The sequence below is a fragment of the Zosterops lateralis genome (genome assembly GCF_965231275.1).
Source record: "Zosterops lateralis genome assembly, chromosome: Z".
Taxonomy (NCBI): Eukaryota; Metazoa; Chordata; class Aves; order Passeriformes; family Zosteropidae; genus Zosterops; species Zosterops lateralis.
The window spans coordinates 85,757,372-85,781,627 of NC_139800.1; the positions used below are offsets into that span (position 1 = coordinate 85,757,372).

At 56.2% G+C, this 24,256-nt stretch overlaps 3 protein-coding genes across 3 annotated transcripts; 2 read left to right on the forward strand and 1 right to left on the reverse strand.

Moving 5' to 3' along the window:
- Positions 1-1,575: 1,575 nt before the first annotated feature.
- Positions 1,576-9,800, forward strand: TNMD (tenomodulin; the record flags this gene model as incomplete). The annotated part of the gene is made up of 7 exons (XM_083883022.1): positions 1,576-1,623; positions 1,750-1,884; positions 5,067-5,207; positions 5,993-6,094; positions 7,847-8,000; positions 9,188-9,360; positions 9,591-9,800. The coding sequence occupies 7 exons, from the start codon at positions 1,576-1,578 to the stop codon at positions 9,798-9,800; spliced, it is 963 nt and encodes a 320-aa protein (XP_083739148.1).
- Positions 9,801-12,482: 2,682 nt separating this feature from the next.
- TSPAN6 (tetraspanin 6) lies at positions 12,483-17,620 on the reverse strand. Its single transcript, XM_083883434.1, has 8 exons — positions 17,501-17,620; positions 17,218-17,406; positions 16,911-16,985; positions 16,250-16,348; positions 15,889-16,044; positions 15,136-15,219; positions 13,353-13,452; positions 12,483-13,168 (listed from the first exon to the last, which is right to left on the reverse strand). Exons 1-7 carry the CDS (start codon positions 17,585-17,587, stop codon positions 13,384-13,386), a joined length of 759 nt encoding a protein of 252 aa, XP_083739560.1. The 5' UTR covers positions 17,588-17,620; the 3' UTR covers positions 12,483-13,168; positions 13,353-13,383.
- A 1,715-nt stretch (positions 17,621-19,335) lies between these two features.
- Positions 19,336-23,632, forward strand: SRPX2 (sushi repeat containing protein X-linked 2; the record flags this gene model as incomplete). Its single annotated transcript, XM_083884071.1, has 10 exons — positions 19,336-19,405; positions 21,091-21,174; positions 21,260-21,451; positions 21,567-21,743; positions 22,068-22,194; positions 22,280-22,401; positions 22,515-22,694; positions 22,813-22,946; positions 23,020-23,141; positions 23,452-23,632. 10 exons carry the CDS (start codon positions 19,336-19,338, stop codon positions 23,630-23,632), a joined length of 1,389 nt encoding a protein of 462 aa, XP_083740197.1.
- Between the last annotated feature and the right edge of the window lie 624 nt (positions 23,633-24,256).

The window sequence follows — 24,256 nt, forward strand, 5'->3', positions numbered from 1 at the left end:
CAGTGTTTCCTGTGCCTTAAGTGGGGGATATGGTGAAGATCTGCTGATCAATTATGTCTGCTTAGCAGCACTGCTATTATTCTTTCCTGTAATCAGAACCATCTTTCAGCAGAGCTGCTCCAAAGTTTTCCTCTGAAACTCTAATTTTGACAAGAAAAGAAAATGTTTTCAAATACTTGAGTTTCCAGTGAATAACAAAAGCTTCCGAGATGGAATTTTCTGGTTGGAAGTGGAGACAGACAAACCTGGTGTCTGCACAGATTTGCTGCATTTAGATTTCCAAAACCTCTCAGATGTTTTCAAAGGCTGCCTGTGATTGCTTTCCATTAAAAAGGGGTTTTTTTTTCTCCTCCAAATAACCTTATCAGTATGATTGCCTTCTGTTATGTACATCTCAAATATTAAACCCCTCCAGTGTGTTTTGCACCCCTGTCTCTGCTGAGGAGCTGTGGGGTGAGGAGCTCCTGCTGCTCTGGGATCAGAGAACCCAAACCCCTTTGGAGGAAGCAGACACACACCAGAGCACATTCCCAGCACACACATGTGCACAGTGCTCTCCCCAAGCTATTCAGCATCTCCACTTCTGTCCCTCTGGGATTTACCCCAGGTTGCAGGCAGCAACATCCCAATGCTCACAAAGCCAGTGCCAGACCTGCTAAAAGCAATTTCTTTCTCCATTTCTCATCCTGAGCAGAACTCAATGTGGATTTTCTTTTTTCAGTGCAATTTTAATTAGTGCATGATGCACTTTGGGTTTTTATTAGAGTAAGCAGCTTGGAAAAAAAGTCCATGCCAGCTCTTCTACACCAGGGAGCCTCATCCTGTTCAGACCAGAAACCTCACGCCAGATTTCTGAAAGCCTTTCTTAAGATGGGTTAATTTCCATGAAGAAATGCTACGATTTCAACAAATGGAAATTTTTGAACATAGAAAAAAGAAGTCAGTCAGGAAATTCCTGGCTAGGCCAAATTTGAGGTAAGGCTGAGCACAAGGCAAGAGAGCTCAGGCCTCACCCCACACACGCTGCACACGTGTGCACCCTGCATGGCCATGCACAGCCATGCACACCCTGCTCACCTGTCTGCACGATTACACACACACCTGTGTGTACACGTGTGTCCCCATGCTATGCCCGTGTCCCCATGCCATGCCAATGTCCCCTTGCCATGCCCGTGTGCCTTTGCCATGCCCATGTCCCTTTGCCATGCAAGGACACCACTGGCAGCTCCTGGGGTGTTCCCAAACCTGCATGAACAGTGCAGCGGTGTCCCTGTCCCCAAGCTCGTGGGGGACAGGCAGTCTGGGAACCTCCAGCCATTGGCACATGGGCAGAAGTGTGGGGCAGAAACAGAGCCCAGACCAGCAGCATGTCCCTGGATGAGTGTGACAGCCACCTCACTGTGGGGCTCGGCATGTCCAGTGGCATGGGGATGGCCCTGCAGCCAGCAGAGCTGCAGGAAAGCTGGCTGCCCCTCCGTGGGGGTGGCCGTGGCCCAGCCTTCCCACCGCGTGTGCAGCCAGAGCCTCTCTAACTCCACCTCGGAGCGGGCTGGCTCCTCGCACACGGAGGAGACCATGGGAGGGACGGCTCGGCACAGCCCGGAGGACTGCCGCTTTCTGGACGTAAGTTCATGGCTTGCCTTGCCACCCCGCGTCCCTACAGTGCCAGGAATGTCTGACACCTGCGTGTCCTCCTCCCTCCCGGAGCCCTCAGCACGCCCTGGCTATCAGTGGTTTGTCCTTAAATAGGCAGAGGCAGCCAAGCCGAGGAAGAGGAGCTGCCCTGGGTACCAGCTCTGTGGACTGCTCTTCAGCGTGCTGCTCCTTTCTCTTATTCTGATATTTTTTGGTGTCAAATACCTCTGGAACCCAGCACCCAGAAAAGTAAGTAAAAAACTTTTTGATCCAGCATTTCAAAGCGTTGCTTCCCCAGAAAGACCTGTCCCCCTCCCCTTGACTCGCTGAAACTTTTAACAACTCTCCAAAACTCAGGCAGCTTCACAGAATGCATTTTCTCAGACCACAGGTATTCATGGGACTTTTAAAAATCTTTGTATTATTCATAACTAGCTTTTACTTTATATAGGCTGGGTTTTTTTCCCTGTCACCGCATTCTTTCCCCAGTTGACAATTACAGGGGATGGGAGCTATGCCATGAAGAGTTAAAGTTACTCTTATTTCACCGGCAGCAAATTTTATGACAAGTAAGAAAATATTTTCCATTTCATTTGAATTATCTTGCCAGAAGCCAGTGGAAAAGTCATTATGCCACCACATAAAGAGGAGAGAAAGCCAGGATGCAGTGGTGATTGATTGTCATGGATTATATTTCTAACTTTAATGTGTCTGCAATGTGAGGGACGGTGAGACGGATTAGTTTCTGGAGGAGCTCCTGGTAACTGGATTGGGCTCATTTGTTCCCAGCTGCAGAGGGGCACTGCTGTAAGTGCTGAGCATGTCGGGGCAGCAGCAGCACTGAACATCCCTGCCCACTGCCACCCAGCATCCTGACAGTGCTGCCAAAACCCTTCCTCATCCCACACCCCAAGTAAATCTTTTAACCTTGAAACCAACAGCCTGCCTGGTGCCCCCCTCATCCTCCTTTCCTTTGCATTTCCATTCTCATCCCAGAGGCCTTGCTTTGCACCCCGTCACCAGTGGGTTTTGCTGGCTCTCAAGAACATCTCCAAAATTCTTGTGCACAGCCAAGGCAGCCTCTTTCCCATGCTGGCATCTCCAGTCTCCTCCCTGCCCCATCCTGGAGCTGCTCCAGCCTGGCCAGGCTCCCCTCCTGCCGGGCAGAGGAAGCACCCTGCTCACTGGAAACTTTATCTTCTTATCAGCAAATAGAAATAAATACACCCCCCTCCCCTCCCCCGAAATAAAAGAAAAAACAGTAAAAGCCATATGTTCCTCCGGAATCCTGCCAAGATTATTATAAAGTCTCTACTGTTCCTAGAAAAACAGGGGTCGTGCCAACCATGAGGGGAAGAGGCTGTTAACCCCTGGAGAGGAGGTTTTCTCCAAGCAGGCAGCACAGAGAGAAAGCCACAGCCTCAGAAAGGACATCCAGAACTCGAGCTCTCTGTGTCCTCACAGGTGGCACTGGTGGAGGATGGAGTCCATCCAGCACTCCCCAGCACCCTGTAGGCAGGCAAGTAGGGTGTGAGGTCACGAGAAAGCAGAGCTGTTCCTGCAGTGGAGCTGCACACAGACACCCCCAGAGCTCACCACAGCCCCTGTGGCTTTGGGGCTTCTCCAGCTGGCCTGGAGTGTTCAGGACAAAGCAGACTGTGGGGGGCTGGAAGCCTGTAATGCTCAAAAATATCAGCCAAGGGGAAGTAAATTCTTTACAGAATATGAAACCTTCAAGTTTCCTTCATGTAACTGGAGAGTGGAAAAAAACTTGAAAGAAGAGTTGTTCCTCTGAGGGGTGGCCTTGGACATAGCTCTGCCCTCTGCACAGCAGCCTCCACTCTGGCCAGCACAGCTGATTCAGCTAACGAGGGGTTCATCACAGCCTTGCAGAGGGACATATTTCAACCATTCACCAGCAAGTGTCATTTTTAGCCCTATAAAACATCTCATAGCTCTCTGAGCAGCAGAGAGCTGGCAAAGCCTGAGTGGGTTAGCTGGCTGCTGTGCTGGCCAAAGTAATTCTTTGTAAATGGAGAGGCACTCAAAGGTAAGGTTCCACCTGGGATCCTGCCCTCCTTGAAATGATTTATGGCACTGTGTGCATTTTGTCAGTCAAACCCAATGGCCTTCCACCCATTTTAGGTTTCAGACTGTTTTACCATATCATAAATTCCATTGAGAGCTATATATCTTTACAAAGTCTTCCTGCAGACCAGCAGGAGATGTCCATGGCTGTCAAGGCGCACATCACTCCTCTAACCTTTGAGCAGGGGTGAATGTATCCACCAGTTCCTGTCTGCACAGCCAGTTCTGCACCCAAGTGATGCCAAATAGGATACCAATGCTGGGAATACTGCTAAGAGGTCTTGAACCACCCAAGGGGAGGGATGTGCAGGAACAAAGAGACCATGAAAGGGGATTTGGGGTGGCACCAAAGGCAGAGCTCCTGCCCCACACCAGTGGGGAACCTGCTTGGAACCTGCCCTGGCTCCATGGCCATGCCGTGGGGTGAGCAGGGCTCTCCCATCCCCGTGCCTGCATCTCTGCTCCCTGGCCCGTGGGCTTGAGGGAATTTGCACAAGCCCTTTCCTTCCACGCAGCACCGTTTGATTTGGGAAACGAGGCTCCCTAGGGATTGCCATGCCAGCAGGGTGGTTTTTGTGCTTCAAACACCATCTGCCACTACTCATCCCGTGAGGGTCAGGCATCCGCAGAGACCCAGGGCCGCCGGGCTGGCGGGACGCGGCGAGCACCTGCGAGCGGGAGAGGGCTGCTCCTCCCGGCGCCGCTCCCCGTGCGGATGGATGAGTGCCGCCCGGAAGCCGGCTGCTACGTCCCGGAGCTCGGCAGCAGCCCTCGAGGAGGTCTTTGATCCGCAGGCAATCCTTGCTCTCCTCCAGGCAGAGAAAGGCTCTTACCTCTACCTTTCAGGGAAAACAGAAGGCGCAGGGATGGAGGGAGTAAGCTGGGGAGGACACGGTGGGGCAGGTGAGCCCGGGACACCGTGAGGGAGCAAACAAGCCAGGGATACAGCGTGGAACAAGCGAGCCAGGGAGAAGGGAGAATGAAGTACCTGTGGATTCGGGAATTCAGCCCAGCCTGGGATGTAACCAGGCTGATGCCACAGAAAGCACCAGCAAAGGCCGAGCTGTGGCAAAGCTCCCGCCACAAGTGTGGGAGGAGCATCTTCCCCCAGGCTTGACATGCACTACCCCTCGTCCTGGCTGCAGCCTGCCCTCTCACCCAGCCCAGGTTCCTTCCTGGGAGCTGCCTCTCCTTGTGCTATCCTGGTGACTGGCTCGGAGCTGGGCTGTGAGGAAGCAGCCAGTCCCACGGCAGGGTCCCCAGCACCAGCCTGTCCTCCCACTGGACAGCCTTTGAAACTAGAGGGGTGCTGGGTTGACCCCCATGTGGCTTTGGCCTCCCAGGTCTATGACATGGAACACACCTTCTTCAGCAATGGCGAGAAGAAGAAGATTGCTATGGAGATTGACCCCCTGGCCAGGACAGAGACCTTCAGCAGCGGGAATGGCAGTGAGGAGATCCTGGAGATCCATGACTTCAAAAACGTGAGTGTGGCAGCTTGTCCCTGAGAGTCCCTGCAACAGGACTGATGGGATCCTGTAGGACACTGGGAAGTTGCTGGAGCAAGTCCCAGGACTATTCCTTCATCAGGGAGAGCAAGACCCAGACACGCTGGGGATGCTCTCAAACAAAATGAGATGTGTTATCTACATAAGCTTCTACCTGTATTTAATAGTGGCGTGGTTCAGTTCCAGTGAAATACATTTCAGAAGAGAGACCTAGTTATTTGATTTACCCTTGCAAAGGAAGGCAATGATCATCACTCCACCTGAGCCCAGCGCATTTATCTGTCTGGAGAGCATTAAAGCCTCATGGCACTGTAGAAGGCTCTCTATGAAACCTAATTAAAATTTGTAGGGAAATACCCTGTACAGTGACATATGGCAAAATTTTGAGCTAATAGCTTAGCAGGAACTGGAGGCTGAATGTTCATATAACCATAATGGTCAGATGCTCTTCTGCCTATTTTTATTTATGATAATGAGAGCTCGTGATAGTTATAAGGAGAAGAGGAGCAGAGTAAAATTTTATGACTACCTGCCTTAAAATATTTGTAAAAAGCCCAGTTCTCCCAAATCATAAAATGCAATATCCCCTATGAGAACCTGTTAGTACATCTTAGCACTACTTCTGAATAGAACTGGCACAAAAATAGCAACAGGAAAATAATGACTAAACCCTCCTCCTCCACCTGTACTCTGCCTCCAGCGGGTTATTCATACTACTCTTTGCCCTGACTGCTTTTTGGGTGCTTGCTTTGATCCTGTAGGGAATAACCGGCATCTTTTTTGTGGGACTTCAAAAATGTTTCATCAAAACTCAGACTAAAGTTCTACCTGAGACAACAGAGGCCAAGATCCCTGAGCTTGAGGTAGGTGAATAAAATAGGGCTCCGCTCTGCCCTGTGAAATCCACTCCTCCCCCTGGCATAGGGGCTGCCATTCCTGCCGCCCTCCCATCTGCACCAGCCTTCCCAGAGATGCTGCAATAAAGAAATAATGAGTTATGATCACTTCATAAAATGATCTTATTTCAGAGAATTGCATATAAAAACAAGTGAAAAGAGACAGGATTAGACAGCAACAGACAAAAGCCTCTCAGCACAATACCAGAGATCAAGAACAATAATCCTGTTGTAGTCAAAAGGTCGTAAGGCAGCTCAGGATTAGCAGGCACCAAAAAGTCAATCAAATTGTTTGCTCCGAGATTTGAGCCTCATGTTTTCAAACAGAATGAGGCAGAAATAAGGGTTTTAAAAGAGCAGCCACATTTAAGAAATGCAAATTGAGAAAACTCTTGACATGCAGACCTGAGAGATGGGAAGCACCAGGCTGGGGCCACTTCCTTGTCCTGCAAGGACCTTGGTCCCGCTGATGTGCCTGATTGCTTCCTGCACCCATTTCACTGCCCACTGCGCCCCACTGCAAGGAGCCTCACACCTTGCATGCTGCATGAATAAAAGTGTGGACTCCATAATTTAACCCCTCCCTGACAGTGTGACCTGGAGTGACAGCTCAGTCCCTTGACAGCAGTTGTCCTTTGTCCCTGCCCCCATCCCCAAGGCCCTGGTGGTGGCACAGCCTTCCTGCCCCCCCATTTGTAAGACAACAAGTGTTAGCAGATTGAATCCCCCCTGGGGAAGCTGCTGCAGATAAAACACCAGCAGGACACGTGTTTGAAATGAAGCGTGGGCAGAAACATTTCCCTGAATCATGACCCAAATTCCCAGACACCGATTCTTTGATTATGCCCTAAGAAGCTAATAGATCTTTTCAGCTACCGTCGTAAAAGGGATATAACTTCTCAGGTTTTAGCAGAACATTGCCCCAGGTAGAGAGCTGAAATGTAAAACCCAGTGAGATAAATGTAGATTTAAGCCCTAGTCATGTCTTCTCGGAGCCTGCATGCTGCCAGGTCCTGCAGGCAGCACCTCCCTGGCCCCATGGCTTCCACCAGAGACTCTAAAAATGACCCAGACTGGGTCAGGTTGTTTTGGCTCCTTCCTACGACTTCCCAAAGCCGTAAGGAAAAACTGTATAAAAGAGATATACAGCTCTAGATGCCTTCTGGAGAGAAAAAATGCTTTTTGCCAGCTTGCTCTATGGGCTACCACCACCAACACAGACAACATTGCCTTGGCAGAGAGCTCAGCGCAGACCCATCCAATAATCTTTATATATCTCCCTCCCTAAGTGCCTGTCAAAACACACCATGGACTAATGCAACGGCAGAGACATGTGGCATAAATTACAGAATACAGCCGTGCAAGGAATTTCTGTGAGGAGTAAATTAAACTGTTCGATCAAAAAATCAGTAGCAGAAGGAGAGAGGAATTAAGTCTTTGGAACAAAGTAGAGCAGAGGTGTTTTAATCTTGTGTTTTAAATGACTAGAGGGGCTCCAGAAGGCTCTTCCAGACAGTGGGGACTACGCAGGAAAAGGGTCTTGGATGATGAACTGAGAGGAGAGCAGGGTGATGAGGGCTGTCGAGTGCATCTCCTGAGCACAATGAGCCAAGGCAGGTGAAGGAGTGGAGGTGCCTCTAAGCCAAAGGGAGGAGAAGAAGCCAGTGGGGGAAACAGGGTGTCTCACCAGGCCAGGATAATGTCTTGCTCTTCTTCCAGGGACAAGAGATCACTACCACCTACTTTGAGCAGTCGGTGGTCTGGGTGCCTGGGGAAAAGCCCATTCAGAACAAGGAATTCCTGAAGAGCTCCAAAATTTTTGACATCTGCAAAAATGTGACCGTCTTCTGGATCCACCCCACGCCAATAGCAGGTACAAGGAGCCACCTCCTCCCCAGAGGGCTCATGAGGCCTCTCACTGGGAACAGCCCTGTGGCTCCTCTGCCATGTGCCCTCTGTGGCATGGTGGGAACCCATTTTCACAATCTCATTATACATCTCAGACCTGAACACAGTGTTGCCCATGACCACAGGAGATTACGGCCAATGTAATAGCAGGGGCTGAAGTTTCTCTCTTCAAAGCACTTGTTTCTGCTGGCTCCCCGCCGCCCTGCACTTTGCAGAGTGGCCACCCTCCTCATAACAAGGAGAAAAAAAAGTATAATCCCTTGTACCTGCAAAGAAAGCAGCGCTGCTGGAAACTGGGACGCCTAAATTCTCGTCACCACATGAACATCAGAGTGTGAGCAGACATCTGCATCTAAATCACACGGCAGGGTTGCCACCTCCAGCTGCTCACTACACAGCCCTTGCAGAGGTTGTGGCCTCTGAGATCTGCTGGTGTAATTACCTGCTCTCTCTAACCCACTTCCAGCTGAATGAGCCAGTTCAAAAATCCCTGCTGGGAAAACTCCCTCTGCTCTGCAGCCACAGAGGCACATGGCATCACTCACAGGTACTGGCCAGCTCACCCATGGCCCAGAGGGCAGGTGGGCGCCAGAGCTCCCTGATGCAGAGGGAGGCAGGTGTCCTTGACTGCTATCTCCTTTCTGCTTCCTTGTCCCCGCTCTCAGACCCCATCCTGGGACAGTGAGTCCACCTGGGTCATCAAGGTGCATCCAAAGCCTTTGCCAGGACAGCAGTGTCCCAAGGCTGGCTGGCATCTTCCCTCACAAAGGATATTGCTGCAGTGGTTCTTTCCTGAGCTGAGAGCTGTAGCTGGGCGTGATCTGCCCCAAATCATGTTGCTTTGATGGGGCTCTACAAATCCAGCCCGCAGCAGCAGAGCCCACCATGAGGATGTGCTTCAACACACCCACAGCCCCATGCAGAAGATACCAACCACAACCACCCATGGGCATGGGGATGGAATGGGCCATTATCTCTTACATTATCTCTTATGCCCCAGGCTGGGTGAGAGCAAGAGGCAATGGAGCGCTGCTTTGCGAGTGGGCTTTCCGTGCACCTTGGCCCCAAATTCTAGTAGACATTAATTCTTGCTGCTGCTTTTTTCCTCCTGTTCTGTGGTTATTGGCAGCAACATTTGGACTCTTTCCATAGCTCCTGAGCTGGCCAACCTTGAGGGAGAAGAAGAAGAAGACCCTGAGCTGCTGATAGACAACCAGAGCTGGTTGGATGGAGGGAGTGAGCACGAGCTGGGAAAGGACAGGCAGGCGGGGCCCAAGCGTCGGGCACGGCAGCTCACTGAGGAGGACCTGCCCGTCAACGACTACGTGAGTAAGGGAATCGCACCTGGGGTGCCCTGGCCATGTTCCCAGGGTGTCCCGGCTCTGCTCCTTGAGATGCCCTGTGCATGCCCTTGGGGTGTCTCCATGCTCCCAGGGAGCTCTGCTCCTTCTCTGGGGTGCCCAGACGGCCCTCCCAGGCTGTCCTGTCCGTGCTCCTGGGGTGCCTCAGCCACCCGAGAGCCCCTCCCTGCACTGACTCTGTCTCTTCCCGGCAGTCGGAGAACGGGCTGGAGTTCCACCCTCTGTGGGACGAGCGAGGCTACTGCTGCGCCCAGTGCCGCCGTGCCAACCGCTACTGCCGGCGCGTCTGCGAGCCCCTGCTAGGCTACTACCCCTACCCCTACTGCTACCAGGGCGGCAGGGTCATCTGCCGCGTCATCATGCCCTGCAACTGGTGGATCGCGCGGATGCTGGGCAGGGTGTAGCGCCCGCCCGCCACCCTGCCGCCCCTGTCCGACAGCGGGGCCAGGTGTCCGGGCGGTGTCCGGGCAGCCCGCACAGGTACCTCCGGCCGGGGCTCCTCCCGGGGTGCCACCCCCGCAACCCCGCGCCCGAGAGCGGCGGCGCCGGGCTGAGCGGCGAGAGGCGAACAATAAACATCTTGTATGAGCGATTGCAATGAGAATGGAAAGTCGTTTAGTCCCAGCCTGATGCTTAATGGGTCTGCGAAGTGATCTAATTGCGTGGCTGCCTCGTCAGGAGCATCCATAACTCAGGTGCGGGCACTGCCAGAGCTCACCTCACTGGGAACGTGCAGAGGTCCCTAATTTGCTCCCTGATGGAGCTAATGGCTGTTCGGCATGTCCTGACCCTCTCCTCCAGCCCTGATGTGTTCAGTAGTTGTTAGTGACAGCTCAGGGGTGCCACCAGTCCCCTCTGGAGTGGTGTGCAGCACAGGCACAGGGAGAAGCTGGCACAAGGAGCTCCCTGAGGAACCACGGAGCCGAAGTCAGAGGGAGTCCATACCTGTAGAGGACCCTAAGTGCCACCAGCTGTCCCCAGCCCTGTCACCAGCAAATGGGTGCAAACCTGAGCTGCAGGAGGGAAGAAGTACATCCTCCACACTGCAGCTGCCCTGAGAGGACACTGCCTGCCGCAGGGCTGAAGGCTTACACCAAAATCCCTGTGCACCCCTAGGCAAATTTCTGCTCATGAGCTTGGGGCTCATGCCAAAGCCAGGTCCCAGATTTCATCCCAGGGAGCCAGCTGTTGCCGAGGAGCTGTGATATCCTGCAGATGTCACCAGGCAAAACCCTCTCAGTGTCACCAAGGGAGCACATTGACATGGCTGGGAACAGAGATGTGTTCACAGGTGTGGCATTCCCAGGGCTGCCAGACCGCCTTCATATCCTCGCAGCTCCCATGGGGATGTGAGCATCTTTAAAGGGCAGTTCCCCTCCTCCCAGTTCATGGCTGCACTGACAAAGTGGTTACAGCACTGGGAACACAGTGCAGCAGAGCTCCCCATATTGCATCCCAAGGGACACAAACCAGCCTTGGGGACACCAAGTGTTTCTGACAAGTCCCTTGAGACATTTATACCACTGAGAGGGGAGGTGCAAACACAGCAGGGGGATATGTGAAACACACCCAGCCACAGCTGCTGGAAGAAACCAGAGCCCTGGGGCCAGCCAGCAATGCTTCTGTCCCTGTTCAGAGTGTCCAGACAGGTGACCAAGGTGTACCCAATGCCTTTCCCAGGACATTGGTGTCCCAAGTCTGCCTGGCATCTCCCCCAGCACATGCCTGTATTTCCGTAACATCTCTCCAAATTAAAGGGAGTTGTCTACATAAGTGCTCTTTAAACAGGCAAGATCCATACCCTGTGATGGCTGCAGTGCTTTTGCTGCCTGTGGGGATGAGCAGGCTACACAAGCCTCCAGATTCTCCAGGTTGGCACCACCTTTGCTGGTTTTCCTGCAGCTGCTTGGAAACTTCCAGGCTCCCCGTGCCACCCTCTGCCTGAACTATCCCCATCCACCTGGCTTCACCTCCACCAGATGCCCCAGGAAGGAGTCTGCCTGCAGAGGCAGGGGCACAGACCAGGCAGGGTCCTTCCCTCTGTGAAGGCTTTAAGATGACGATGGGTTTATCCAAATATATTCCTGGTTCTCATGTGTCCCTGCCCTGTCTCCATCCATCCATCCATCCATCCATCCATCCATCCATCCATCCATCCATCCATCCATCCATCCATCCATCCATCCATCCATCCATCCATCCATCCATCCATCCATCCATCCATCCATCCATCGCCTTTAGCCAATCTCCAGCCTGGCTTCCATGCTCTGATGCATTCTGCCTTGCCATCCCAAGCCAGGAGGCTTTCAGCCAGCCAGGAGCTGATAACAGTCTGATTTACTCACCTGGGTTAAATGCAACACGAGGATTTTGGGCGTTTCCCTCCAGGTTCCTCCGTCAGCAGCAAGGCTGGCTTGCCAGATTATTGTTGGGCTGGGGCAGCTCACACAGCACCCAGGCAGCTTTTTCCAGAGAGGGGACATTGGCAAAGGGCCACCACTGCTACCTCTGGCTTCCCTGCTCTGTTTACACCTGCCTGCTCCCTAGCAGCCAGCCAGACACAGCTCATTTGAGTTCGGTGCTTGAGACCCAAAACCCACGAGCTTGGCAGAGGGGTGCTTCACTGCCTTCACTGCAGCACCAGGCTCACAAAGGCAGAGGCTTGCTGACAAAACAGCCCAAAAATGACCAGTAATAAATGAATTTAAAAGCTTAAATTTCTTGCCCTGGGGAGCAGCTGGGGCCTGGCACTGCCCTGCCCTTTGCTCCAAGCCAGTGGCCAGCAGTCCAAGGATGGACATATTCACACTGGGCTGAATTTACCCACCGGGCTGCTGGGCTGGGGTGCTCCAGGCCTTGTGTTCCAGCACTGTTACACAACCGCTGTTATGAAGAAAATTCAATTACAGAAGTTATTTGCAAGCAGAAGTGCACCAGTGCACGTTGGAGGAATGCAAACTGCAATGGCCAGAGGTTCGTGCCTGGCCCAGAGTGAGCAGATCAGCCCCAGGGGGACTTGCTGCTCTTCGAGCAGAGGAATTTCCAGGACATGAAAAGAAAAGTCAAGGAGGTTTCATAGAGTAAAATATTTTAATATTTATTGTGTCTCAGGACAAAAAGAATTCTACTCAATACATAAAATGAGTTGAAGCAGCACATAATACTGACAATCAAGTCACAGCTGAATCGGTGCAAGGACACCTACCAAGGTAAAGGCACCAAGAGCTATATCACCAAAACTCACTACAGCATACAAAGAACCACTACAACCTGTACTTAAAGAAGTACAACTATAAAAAAGTATATAAAACCCAGGGGAGAGATGAGACAGTTTGGCAACAACCTTGCTGAGCCAAGGCTTCAAGCAGGCAGGACTGTGTTTTAACAGCCCTATCTCGAGAACTGGGTGTGGAGAGTAAAGGGATGTCAAGGGGCTGCGAGAGAGAAGGGGAAGCATCTCTTTCCCTAGGGAGGCACTGAAGATGAGCACTGGGACACCCGGGAGGCAACCAGCACAGTGTGGCACTCTGGGCAAGAACTGAGGGCTGCAGCACGGGGAAGAGTGCCCTGGCTGCAGCCACCACAGCCACACTAATTATACCAGGCAGCGGCACAGCAGAGTAGTGGCAGGACAATCCCCTGAGTGCAACAGGACAGCTGCTGCACTCGTTCCTATGAGCTAGTTGAGAAGAAGATCAGTCAGTTGAAAGCAAGATTTCACAGCGCAGCATCCAGAGGAAAACGAGGTGGAGGCATCCTCCCCAGCCATTCCCTGCAAGACATACAGCAGAGTGTGATTATATACAGGGTAAAATGACTCTGAGTAAAATGACACAGCAGACATGGTCTTGCAGGTGCCCTCTAATCCTAAACCCCCCACATGTGGTACCCCCAGCCCATGGGTGACCAGCAGCAGCCAGGGGGGCAGAGGCAGCCCACCAAGCTTACAGACATACCCAGCCACAGGCACAGAGTGCTGGGGGCCAGCTACACCATCTCATACTGATTGTTTGTGATGTACCGGGACAGGCAGCAGGAGAGAATGATCCCAATCAACTGAAAAAGAGACAAAAACAAATCCCCACATGTCAGAGGTAGCCAAAACCAAGGAGGAGGTGTTTTCAGGAAAAAACCTGACTAACTGACACAGGGTTTGATGAAATCCAAGGATGGACAGTGGGGTTTACAAACCACAACAAGGGCTGCTGCACCCTGCTTCAGAATCACAGCAAGTGGCTGAAGCACAGGATCCTGGCAGGCACAGACTAAACAAGCTCCTCACAAGAGATGCTCCAGATCCCATCCCGCTACACATTGCTTCATGAAGCATCTACTGTTTTATGATAATTGCAAAGATTACACAGATATCAGGAGTGTCACAGCCAATTACACAGACACAGGAGAATAGCAGCACCTCTCCCTGTTTCAAGGACAGTGGGGAAGCGAGCCTGCTGTTCTCACATCAGGAACATGATGTTATCACAACACAGCCTCCCAGCACACGTGCAGACTTCAGGGCCAGATCCTGCATGATTCTGACCTCCACAAACAATGTTAGAGGCACAGTGGCACAATGGGTCCCTGACAGATGCATGACCCAGCCAAGCTTGCTGAAGAGGCAGTAAAAGCTAGGAACTGATTACAATTCTCAAGCCTGCCATCAGCTGAGATAATGCTGCAGCTGGGAGTGTGTGTGCAGTTCACTACTGGTGTATCAGCCACATCTCAGTGAGCCTAGAGCCAGACCAGCCCAGCTAGGGAGGAGTGGGGTGAGCAGTGGACACAGCAGAGCAGCTCCGGCTCTAAGGTTCTCCCGAAGCACTCAGCAGCATGAGCTGCAGCCAGGGGCTGCCAGCTGCCACTTCTGCTCCACTTCAGTCCATCCATTACAGAAAACACATAGGGACAAGCCCATCACAGCTGAGTATCTTGGCTCCCCAGCCCACAGCCCAGCCAGCAGCACCTCAACGCCTCATGGCCGCCAGAGGAGGCAGGATTTGAGCTCTTCCAAAGCCTAGGCTGCCTGCTCAGCACCAAGAGCCCAGCCAGCTTCCAGAGCCCCGCTGAAGGAGGGGCAGCTGCACATCCTGCAGAGCATCGGAAAGCCCTCGGCACCTCGGGAAACCCCAGCGTGGCGTCAGCCGGGGGCAGGGGCCTCCCATTTCCTGCCGGGATAAAGCTGCCGGAGCCGGGGCTGGCCAGCACGCTGCTACAGCTCCTTCAGGAAGTGGCCTGTACCACAAAGTGAAGGAGAGGGAGGGAGAGGACGCCACAGCAGGGTAGGGTGGCCCGCGGGGTGGGTGGTCCGCCACCAGCACAAGAGGTGCCACACAGGCACTCACAGCGACCCCACAAAAGTGGTACCAAACACCTTCCTGCTAATGGTGGCGGGTGGGTAGAAAAAGGAAAGGAGCAAATTTGACCCCTGCCAACAGCAGGCACAGAGTTTGTCCATCTCCATTTGTTTTTTCTTGAAGTCTGTTGTTTCGCAGAGGAGCTCCTCCCAAATAAGCCTGGGCTCAAGGAAATACAGCTGTGGCTTCAGCCCTGGGTGTAAGAGACTGGGGCCAGCACAGCAATCAGATTAAATCCAAGGGGAATCCACAGAGTAGCTGCTCCTCCCTGACTGAAACCAACTGTGCCTTTTGTACACACCACATTTTGTACTGAAAATAAATCCCTCTGGAGATGTGCTAGCTTCACTCTGCACTCCTCCCGAGCCAGACAAGAGAGATCTACCTGGAAACAAGCGATGCCAAAGGAGATTCCAGCCACAACACTCATTTTGGACTCCATTCTTGATGTTACCAGGAAAAAGCAACCCTGCAGAAGAGGCAAAGTTAAGCAGGTGGATCCAGTGCTTTCCACCCCCAGAAGTACAAAGCAGCTCCTCCCTAAAGTACCAGCAGCTCCAGGGGAAGATGCTCCTGTGCTGGTAGCAGGGGGGTCCTCACTGTCCCCCTCCTGCCAGGCATCAGCAAAGCCATTTCCCTATCAGGACTGTCGCAGCCAGTCTCCCAGCCCAGATGCCTTATCAAGGGGAGCACTGCCCTCAGGCTGCTCCCGACCTGAGCAAGGTGACTCAGCAGAGGAACGTTCCTTGCATCACTCCACCATCCCTGTGGATGAGGTCACACACCCTCACCACCGGGTCAGGACTTTGCACCGAAGGGAGATGTCAGCACTGCTGAAACAAACTTTACTGGGAAACTACTTCCTTACTCACCTGCTCTTCAAAACACATATCCTCAAAGGCCAGTGCTTGGGTCTGGCTGGTCTCTGATCTCAAGGGAAGGAGTGGGGAACCCTCAGACAGAAGGCAGGATTCCGTACTCTTGCCCTACCTCCACTCCAGGGAAGTCCTGAACATCTGCATCAATAAGGCAGTTCTCCTTTCAGGCCTACAGGGACAGACCAATCCTCCTCCACACACCCATCTCTGCCCTTCCCACCTCCAGGACTGGCAGGCAGATTTTTCTGAGCTCAACTTACATCCACAAACACTTTCAGCCTGGCCTTGTTTGGGTCTTTCAGATCACCCTCGGAGCAGTCGTTCTGGTTCTTGCAGCAGCTGCGGGGGATGCCCTTCTGGCTGAAGTATTCAGTCCTCTCCCAGTCAGAATAGTTCTGCACCCCACAGCAGTGCAGCTGGAATGGGAAGCACATCTGGGGAGCCTGGTCACACCACAGAATTGACCCCTAGTCCCACCCTTGCCCATCTCACCCAGCATCTGCCAAATTCCAAAGCCTGTGATGGGGGTGCCAATGCCACAGGGGTGCCAGGGGACACCCTGGGCCCAGGGGAGCATTCCCACCTGTTGGCAGCCAGACTCTCCCAGCCTGGGCCTCTCACCGTTCTCTGGATGGTGTCCACGGCCTCGCTGTGCCGATCTGCAGTCGCATTGTAGTCCTTCAAGGCCAGGTCCAGGTTACTCTCAAAATTTGTCTTTATCTGTAAGACAGAGTCTCAGTGGCAGTGCTGTCCCCTCTTGCCCTGCAGGACCCCATCCCCGTGTTAGTCACTGCTCAGTGATGGCAGGAATGACTCTGGCCATGACCAGCAGATATTTCCCAGTCACCAGGCAATTAGAGGCTGTATTAAAGGGCAGGCTGGATGCACTGTGGCAGCAGGGATGCTGCCTGTAATAACAAGGACATGCGCCCTGCCAGCTCCCTCCCAAGCAGGCACAGGAACCCTCCAAGGAGCTTTAATTACTGAAATTATTGCAGAAGATAGACCAAAGCCAGAAATTACAGTCTAGGGCTACTCTGTCTGTTCTGATGGAGGGACAACATGTCGTGCTGGACTGACCCTGCACCCAGACTCGTCCTCCTGGGTCTTTAGAGGGACTCAGCTGCTCTTTGTGCTGGTTTAACCCCATTTTTGCTAAACTAAACACTGCTCCAAAGCAGCACCTCTGTCCCTCCAGTGATATCTGCAACTGCACTGGGGTAAAAGCAGCATCAAACTCACTCTGCAGCACTGGGAGATGGCAGTGGCCACCCAGACTCACCTCGTGCCTGAAGACGAACCCCACGATGGCAGCCACCAGGACTATGAGGAAGATGAGGGACAGGAGCATGGCATACTGTGGGCAAAAAGGATGGGGTGGGAGAGGGTAGATGGGATGGGGTAGGACAGGATGGGATGGGACAGGAGAGGATAGTGTAGGAGGAGAGGACAGGGTAGGACAGGATGGGGTAGGACGGGATGGGGTAGGGATGGGATCAGGAATAGGATGGGATGTGTTGGGATGGATCAGGATCAGGACGGGTTAGGAGAGGATGGGGCTTCATCCCGTCCCATCCCAGACCACCCACCAGCTTGAGCATCCAGGTGCTGCCACGGCAGGTGGCGAAGCAGCCGAAGGTGCCCAGGAGGACAACGACGGTGCCCGCGCCCACCAGGACGAACGGGACATTGGTGGCTTTCTCGTCCAACAGGGAGAAGTAGACGGCCAGGCTCACCCTACCCCAGATGCCCACGGCCAGCAGCACAATGCCCGACACCTGGTGGGGAGAGGGGAAAGCCGCAGCAGCTCGCGATTATCGCGACAGGGCGGCGCAGCCGCGACTTGTCGCGGGGGAAAGGGCGGAAGCTCACCCAGAAGACGAAGGTGTAGGTGAGCAGGACGCTCTTGAGGCAGGTGATCACCGGCTTCGTCTGCAGCCGCCGCGACGGGGACGCCATGGCCGACACGGGGCGACTGCGGGGCCGCGACGGGACTGGGACTGGGGCGGGGCGGGGCAGGGCGGGGCCTCGGGGACACGCCCTGAACCCGCCCCCTGCCGGAGATCCCCGAGAGCTCACGGAAATGGCCGAGTGCGCCAGAAGCCGCGGTGCTCTTCCCTTCTCCTCCTGCAGGGGGCGCCGGGGACGCCCCTGTTCTGTGAAGCCCCTTGTCCGCTGTCACCCCCTATCCTGTGCCCCCCCGCCCCCGTCTTCTGTTACCCCCTGTCCTGTGGCACCCTCTCTCCTCTGGCATCCTCTCTCCGGGGCCAGTCCCTTGTCCCGTGTCGCCTCCTGCCTGTCCCCTGTCACGACCTGTCCGGTGTCATCTGCTGCCTAGCCTGTGCCATCCCGTACCTCTTCCTACTTCCCTCTGTCAGCTGCCACTCCCTGCTTAGCTCCTGTCACTCTCTCCAGTGCCACCGCCTGCCGCTGTCACCTCCTACTTGCCCCATGCCACTCCTACCTGCTTGGTGCAACCCGCTGCCACTTCCCTCCTGGCCCATGCCACCCTGTGGCACCCCTTGCCCGACCCATGCCATCATTCCCTGCCTCCCTGGTGCCACCCCATACCTGTCCCATGCCACCTTCTGGACGGTGCCAGCTGGTCTCTGCTCTCCTGCTCCACTGCCCCATGTCCTGTCCAGGCGTCCAGCGGGACAGCCACCCCGCGCTGGGGCACATGGCACCACCACCACGCCAAGCAGCGCCGGGCTTCCTGAGGTCTCCGCGGGGTGAGCCCTCCCAGGGGTGTCCCCGGGCTGTAGGGGGCTGCGGAGGACTGCTGGGGGCTGTGGACTCCCCACAATCGGCAGCAGCAGCCCTGCACGGGGCCTCCCGGCTGCCCTCTCCTGCTCAGGACAGCGTGTTATTAATTAGCGCACTCACCAGCCTGGCCACGGCATAATTGGCCCATTGAGACAGCAGTACGTCCTCCCCTCCACCACACACCCCACCGAGGGCTCCTACCTGTCCGTGCCGGGCTCACCCCTCGCCTCTCCTTGCCCACACGGCCCCCCGTTCCAGAGCCCGAATCACGGGCGGCTCCAGCTCCTATCCTGCCTCCTGCGGGCTGTGGGGCGGCGAGTCCTGACAAAGGCACTGCAGTACCTCTGTCTGGCGGGGGCCGAGCTGCAGCCGGGAACAGACCCCAGCTGGAAGCACTTGCCTCGGGAGCGAATTCGGAGCCTTCCGTCTGCAGCGAGGTCTCTCCCGCCCTCCTGGCAAGAGGTGGGAAAGGGGACCCGGCTCCTGCGGTTTTGTGCTCGTCCCTGCAGGCCCCCCATTTCCGCAGCCCGTCAGGGCTGGCACAGGCTCGGTTTGGCTCTCTCCTGTGTCTAAACAGGCTCCTGCATCTTCTGCTTGCAGAAGAAAACCTCTTACAACGTTTTAAAGCTCCGGAGAAGCAGGAGGCGCGTTGGAAAACGGGCTATCCTGGGATTTATTATTTTTTACAATCTCATCATTTTGGGCCTGACTCATGGCTTTTGAATGTTTGGGATGGGCAGCCAAGGGGGAAAGTAAGTTTGCTCAGCACAAGCAGAGCGGCCAGGCAGGAGGGACAGAGACATCCGTGCAGTGACAAGGCGACAGAGCGGGCCATCACCCCGCCTCCAGCTCCTCTCCATCCATCCTCTCCAGGGCTCACGGCTGCTCCCGAACCCAGCACGGCAGGTGGGCCGCCCGCCGCAGCCCCCCGGCTCCCCAGGATGGCACAGGAGGCAGCCCCCGTCCTGCTGGTTGTCCTTGCCAGGCTGGTGTCCTCCACGTGGCACGAAGGTGAGTGCGGGCACAGCCTGTCGAGGGCTCGTGGTGGGAAGGGATGGAGGGTACCTGGGTACAGCGATGCCAGGAGAGCATCAGTGCCTGAGGTGTGGGGTGCATGTGGGGGTGAGCTGTGGGTACAGGGGGAAATGGAGGGGGTGCTGGAAGGCGTCCAGGGAGGAGTAGAAAACCAGCCTCTTCTCCTCACAACCTCGCCTGCAGGAGCGCCGTTTCCCGCTGGCTCCCTGCTCCCACGGGGCCATCGGCCCGCAGATGTTTGCTGGACGGAGCACACAGTCCCAACTGCCCCACGCTGGGCAGGTCACAGGCCTTGTTTGGGGTGGTTCCCTCTGCCCTGCTTCCCCCCGCGTCCCCTGGCCATGCTGTCAGCACGCCTGGGGAGATGCTCCTGCCCTATGCAACCGGGGCTGAGCTGGCCCCAGGTGAGAAAGAAAAGGCAGCACTTGCGGTAGAAGAAACATCAGCACTAAATGACACATCTGCCTGCGGGGACACGGTGCACTCTGTCCCCATGGCCCCGGCGGGAGTCTTGGCAGCCCCCGCGGGACACAGCTTTGTTCACAAGTCACGGACATATCTCCACTGCTGCCCTCATGGGTCCCGTCGCTGCCCCTCTGCTCCCCAAGGATCCACGGCAGCGTGAAAAGGGCAGCAGGACAAATATATTTGTGAAAACGAGCTGGCGGCTTCTGGGAAGCGGCGGGGAGCCTCTCCATAGTAAAGTTCATTTTGGAAAGATTCATAATGGAGTTTCCTCCCCGTGACGGCGGGGCTTCTGCTGGGATTGGCCCCGGCGGATATCCCCTTCCCAAAACCCAGAGCAGAGGCAAGGGCAGATGGGGTGCAGCCACGGCGGGGCTGCCGCCCTTCCCGAGGTCCCCCCCAGGCCGAGCATCCCCGCATGCCCTTGGGGAGCGCGGTGGGGTGGGATGGCCAAGAGGAGGGGGCAGCGCCGGCGGGGGCCAGCGGAAACGCGGCGGAAACGTGAGCTCAGTGCTGGGGAATGCCGCGGCCGGCCGAGGCGCCGAGGGGCCACGGGGAAGGATGTCAGCCCTCTCCTCCTGCATGGCTTCCTCCCTACCGGCGAGTACCTTGCCCGCGAAGGCACGGTGCGGGACGGAGGGCGGCCCGCAGGGACAGCGCAGGGCTGTGCTCACCCCATCCGCGGGGCCCTGCTGCGCAGCACGGGTGGCGAGGGGCCAGCATCTCCGGCCAAGCCCCTTCAGCAGCTTCACCCTTCTCTGGAGCACGGGCAAGGGGCTGCATCCCCCCAGCCCCCGGCCGGACAGCGCACTCTCATCCCTTGCCTTGGCGAGTGGATGGGCAGGAAAGGGCAGCTTTCCTCCTTCCCTTGGGATGCCCCGTGGCAGTGACAGTGCCATGGGAGCGGGTGGAAAGACTTCCCGGCAGCACGAAGCTGGGGGTCGGTGCCAGCCCACTCCGTGCCAGCGCCCGTTTCCTGCCGCATCCCCGGCTGCTGCTGCCGCTGTTTAATCTGCGGCTGGTGCCAGCCCACACCATGTCACTGGGGACTAGGCTCGCGGTCTGCCCCGTTTAACCCTTGATGGCAGCCCCATGCACAGGGGCTGTCTAGGGCTGGGATTGCTTGTTGGCAGCTGCGGGACGTTTTGAAGCCATGAGCAACCCTGCAGCCTGCTCGTCTCCTCCTTCCTCCCCAGGCTCTGGCTACTACCTGGTGAGTCACACCAACGAGGTGTATGCAGAAGAACCCCCACCCGAGCCTGCTCTGGATTACCGTCGAGGTAACATCACCCAGCCACCCTTTAGGTCCTCACGGGGAAACCGAGGCATGGCAGATCCCTCCGTCGCCTCCCTGCTCTCCCGTAGTGTCCCAGTGGTGCGCCACGCTCAACATCCACCGCGGAGAGGCCACTTGCTACTCGCCCAGGGGCAGCTCCTACCGCAGCAGCCTGGGGACACGCTGCGAGCTGAGCTGCACCCGTGGCTACCGCCTGGTGGGTCCCGGCGCCGTGCAGTGCCTGCCCAACCGCCACTGGTCCGGGATGGCTTACTGCCGGCGTAAGTGTATCTGCCCCTGCCCTGCCAGCATCCCCACAGTGGCCGGTCCTGGGTGCTCCGCCTGCTCACACGGCTGGCATCCGTTTCTCTCCCCTGTTGGCTCTTTTCGTCCCAGAAATTCGGTGCCACGTGCTGCCGGCGGTGCTGCGGGGCTCCTACGTGTGCTCGGCAGGCGTGCAGATGGACTCCCGCTGTGACTACACCTGCCAGCCCGGCTACCAGCTGGAGGGTGACCGCAGCCGCATCTGCATGGAGGACGGGCGCTGGAGCGGGACAGAGCCAATCTGTGTAGGTAAATTCTCACCCCACGCTGCTGGGGCACGCAAGGGGCTCATCAACCATGCCTGAGGTGTCTGCAGGTGTCACTCCATATCCAACCTGGGCATTTCCTGCACCTCCCTCCCTTGGGACCCCTGTCCCTGCTGCTCTCTGCAGTGCCATCAGTCCTGAAGCACAGGCACCAGCCCAGGACTGGGGCACTCAGTGCTGGCTTTACAGCAGGTCCGGCTGGCTCTGAGGTCCCTGGGATGGTTCAAAACTGGGGCTGGTGCCTTGCTCTCATAGCTCAGTCAAGGCATCCAGAGGTTCCATGAATCCCTCTCTTCTCCCTGGGCAGATCTGGAGCCTCCCAAGATCCACTGTCCGGAGTCCCGGGAGCGCCTGGCAGAGCCAGGCAAGCTGACTGCCACCGTCTACTGGGACCCTCCCCGCGTGAGGGACTCTGCTGATGGTGTCATCAAGAGGTGAGGGCAGAAGTGCTCCAGGCACTGCAGAGAGAACTGGAGGCCTGCCCGGGGTGCTGATGGAAAAACCCATCTGTTGGGTCAGGGTGATGCTGCGGGGCCCGGAGCCTGGCTCCGAATTCCCTGAAGGAGAGCATGTGATCCGCTACACTGCCCACGACCAGGCCTACAACCGAGCCAGCTGCAAGTTCAGCATCCGCGTCCAAGGTGAGAGGGCTCCCCTGGGGCTGCTCCCTGCTCCCCCCAGCTCCAGCCTCCACACCCGCCGCTGGGGCTGTGCTCCCTCATGCCCAGCCCTCACCCAGCCTCCCTCTGTGCAGTGAGGCGCTGCCCCGTCCTGAAGCCTCCTCAGAACGGGTACATCTCCTGCACCTCCGATGGCAACAACTACGGCGCCACCTGCAAGTACCTGTGTGACGGGGGCTATGAGCGCCAGGGCACTTCCCTGAGGGTCTGCCAGTCCACCCAGCAGTGGACGGGCTCCCAGCCCCTGTGTGCACGTAAGTGGTGTGGGCAGGGCAGGACCTGTCTGTGGTGATGCTCAGAGCTTTGGGGATGCTGCCTGACAGCTCGATGGGGGGCACGATGACACCATGACACACTCGTATCTTGCCCCAGCCATGCAGATCAACACAGACGTGAACTCGGCCGCCAGCCTGCTGGATCAGTTCCATGAGAAACGCCGCCTCTTTGTCATCTCAGCCCCTGACCCCTCTAACCGCTACTACAAGATGCAGATCTCCATGCTGCAGGTGAGCAGACCTTCCTGCTGCCCCCCTCCCCACCTCCACATCCAGCCCCCCCTCACTGACCCCTGCTCCACAGCAAGCTGCCTGCGGGCTGGACCTGCGCCACGTCACCACCGTGGAGCTAGTGGGGCAGCCCCCACACGAGGTGGGTCGCATCCAGGAGCATCGGCTGTCCCTTGGCATCATCGAGGAGCTCAGGTAGGGCAGGTGGGGCTGTCCTGCAGAGCCAGGTGGCTATTCAAGGGGACAGGGAATGGGAATGCCTCTAGGAACGGCAAAGCATGAGGTTGCAGCTGGGTTCATGAAGAGCCCCTTTCTGCTGCACCAGAGGGGCTCGTGCAATGGGGGCACTCCCTGCAAGCCTGAGTGCAGTGTCACCAGAGCTTCTCAGAGCTCATAGCCCCGAGGGTGAGGTGGGAGCCCCCATTCCAGGAGGATCTGAGCATGATTGCAAGAGGCGGGCAGGCTCAGCCCTCAGTGCAAGCCCTGAGCAGCGACCCCCCTGCAGGCGCTTCCTGCACCTGACGCGCTCCCACTTCAACGCGGTACTGCTGGACAAGGCGGGCACGGACCGCGAGCGTTACATCAACCCCGTCAGCCCCGACGAGCTCTTTGTCTTCATCGACACCTACCTGCTGAGCGAGCGAGAGGCGGCGCGGCAGGAGCAGGGCGGGGACCCTTGCGAGTGAGCCAGCGCCTGGGACAGCCCCGCCACCACCCTCAGGGGAAGGACACCTCCCTTTCTGCTTTTCTAGTCGCCCACTGTAGAGGAGGAGCAGGGAGCTCCGGGGAAGGGGATCCTCTCTGGCTGCTCTGGCGCACAGAGGTGAGCAAGGACTGTGTGCCAGCAGCCCCACTGCCCAGCAGCCAGGAGCTGTTTCCAGCTGGGGGGTGGTTCAGCCCAACCAGGACCCTGGCAGGAGACACCCGAGTTCCCCTGCTCAAATCCCAGGGCAGGGGGAGACGGGGAGACAGAGGAGAGTGGCAGGGCGGGGAGGGTAGGCTGGCCAGCAGTGCCACAGCCTCTAACACAGCAGCTTCAGCCTCCCCACGGCCCACTCGTGCACAACCTGGACCCAATGCCTCCCACTCTGAAAGCCCTTACTAAAAGCAAATGGCCCCATGCTCAGCAGAGCCCATAGCAGCCAGCCAGCGTGCAGTCCACCCTAAAGGGCTTGCCATCTCCCCTGCCACTCCCTCTCCCACCACCCACGGGGATCCCTTTCTGGGAGCTGCTTTGGCAGTAGAATATTAACTTGAAATAAACAAATTTGTATAAAAAGTCAGTGCTAGCACATCTGTCACTGAGAAGC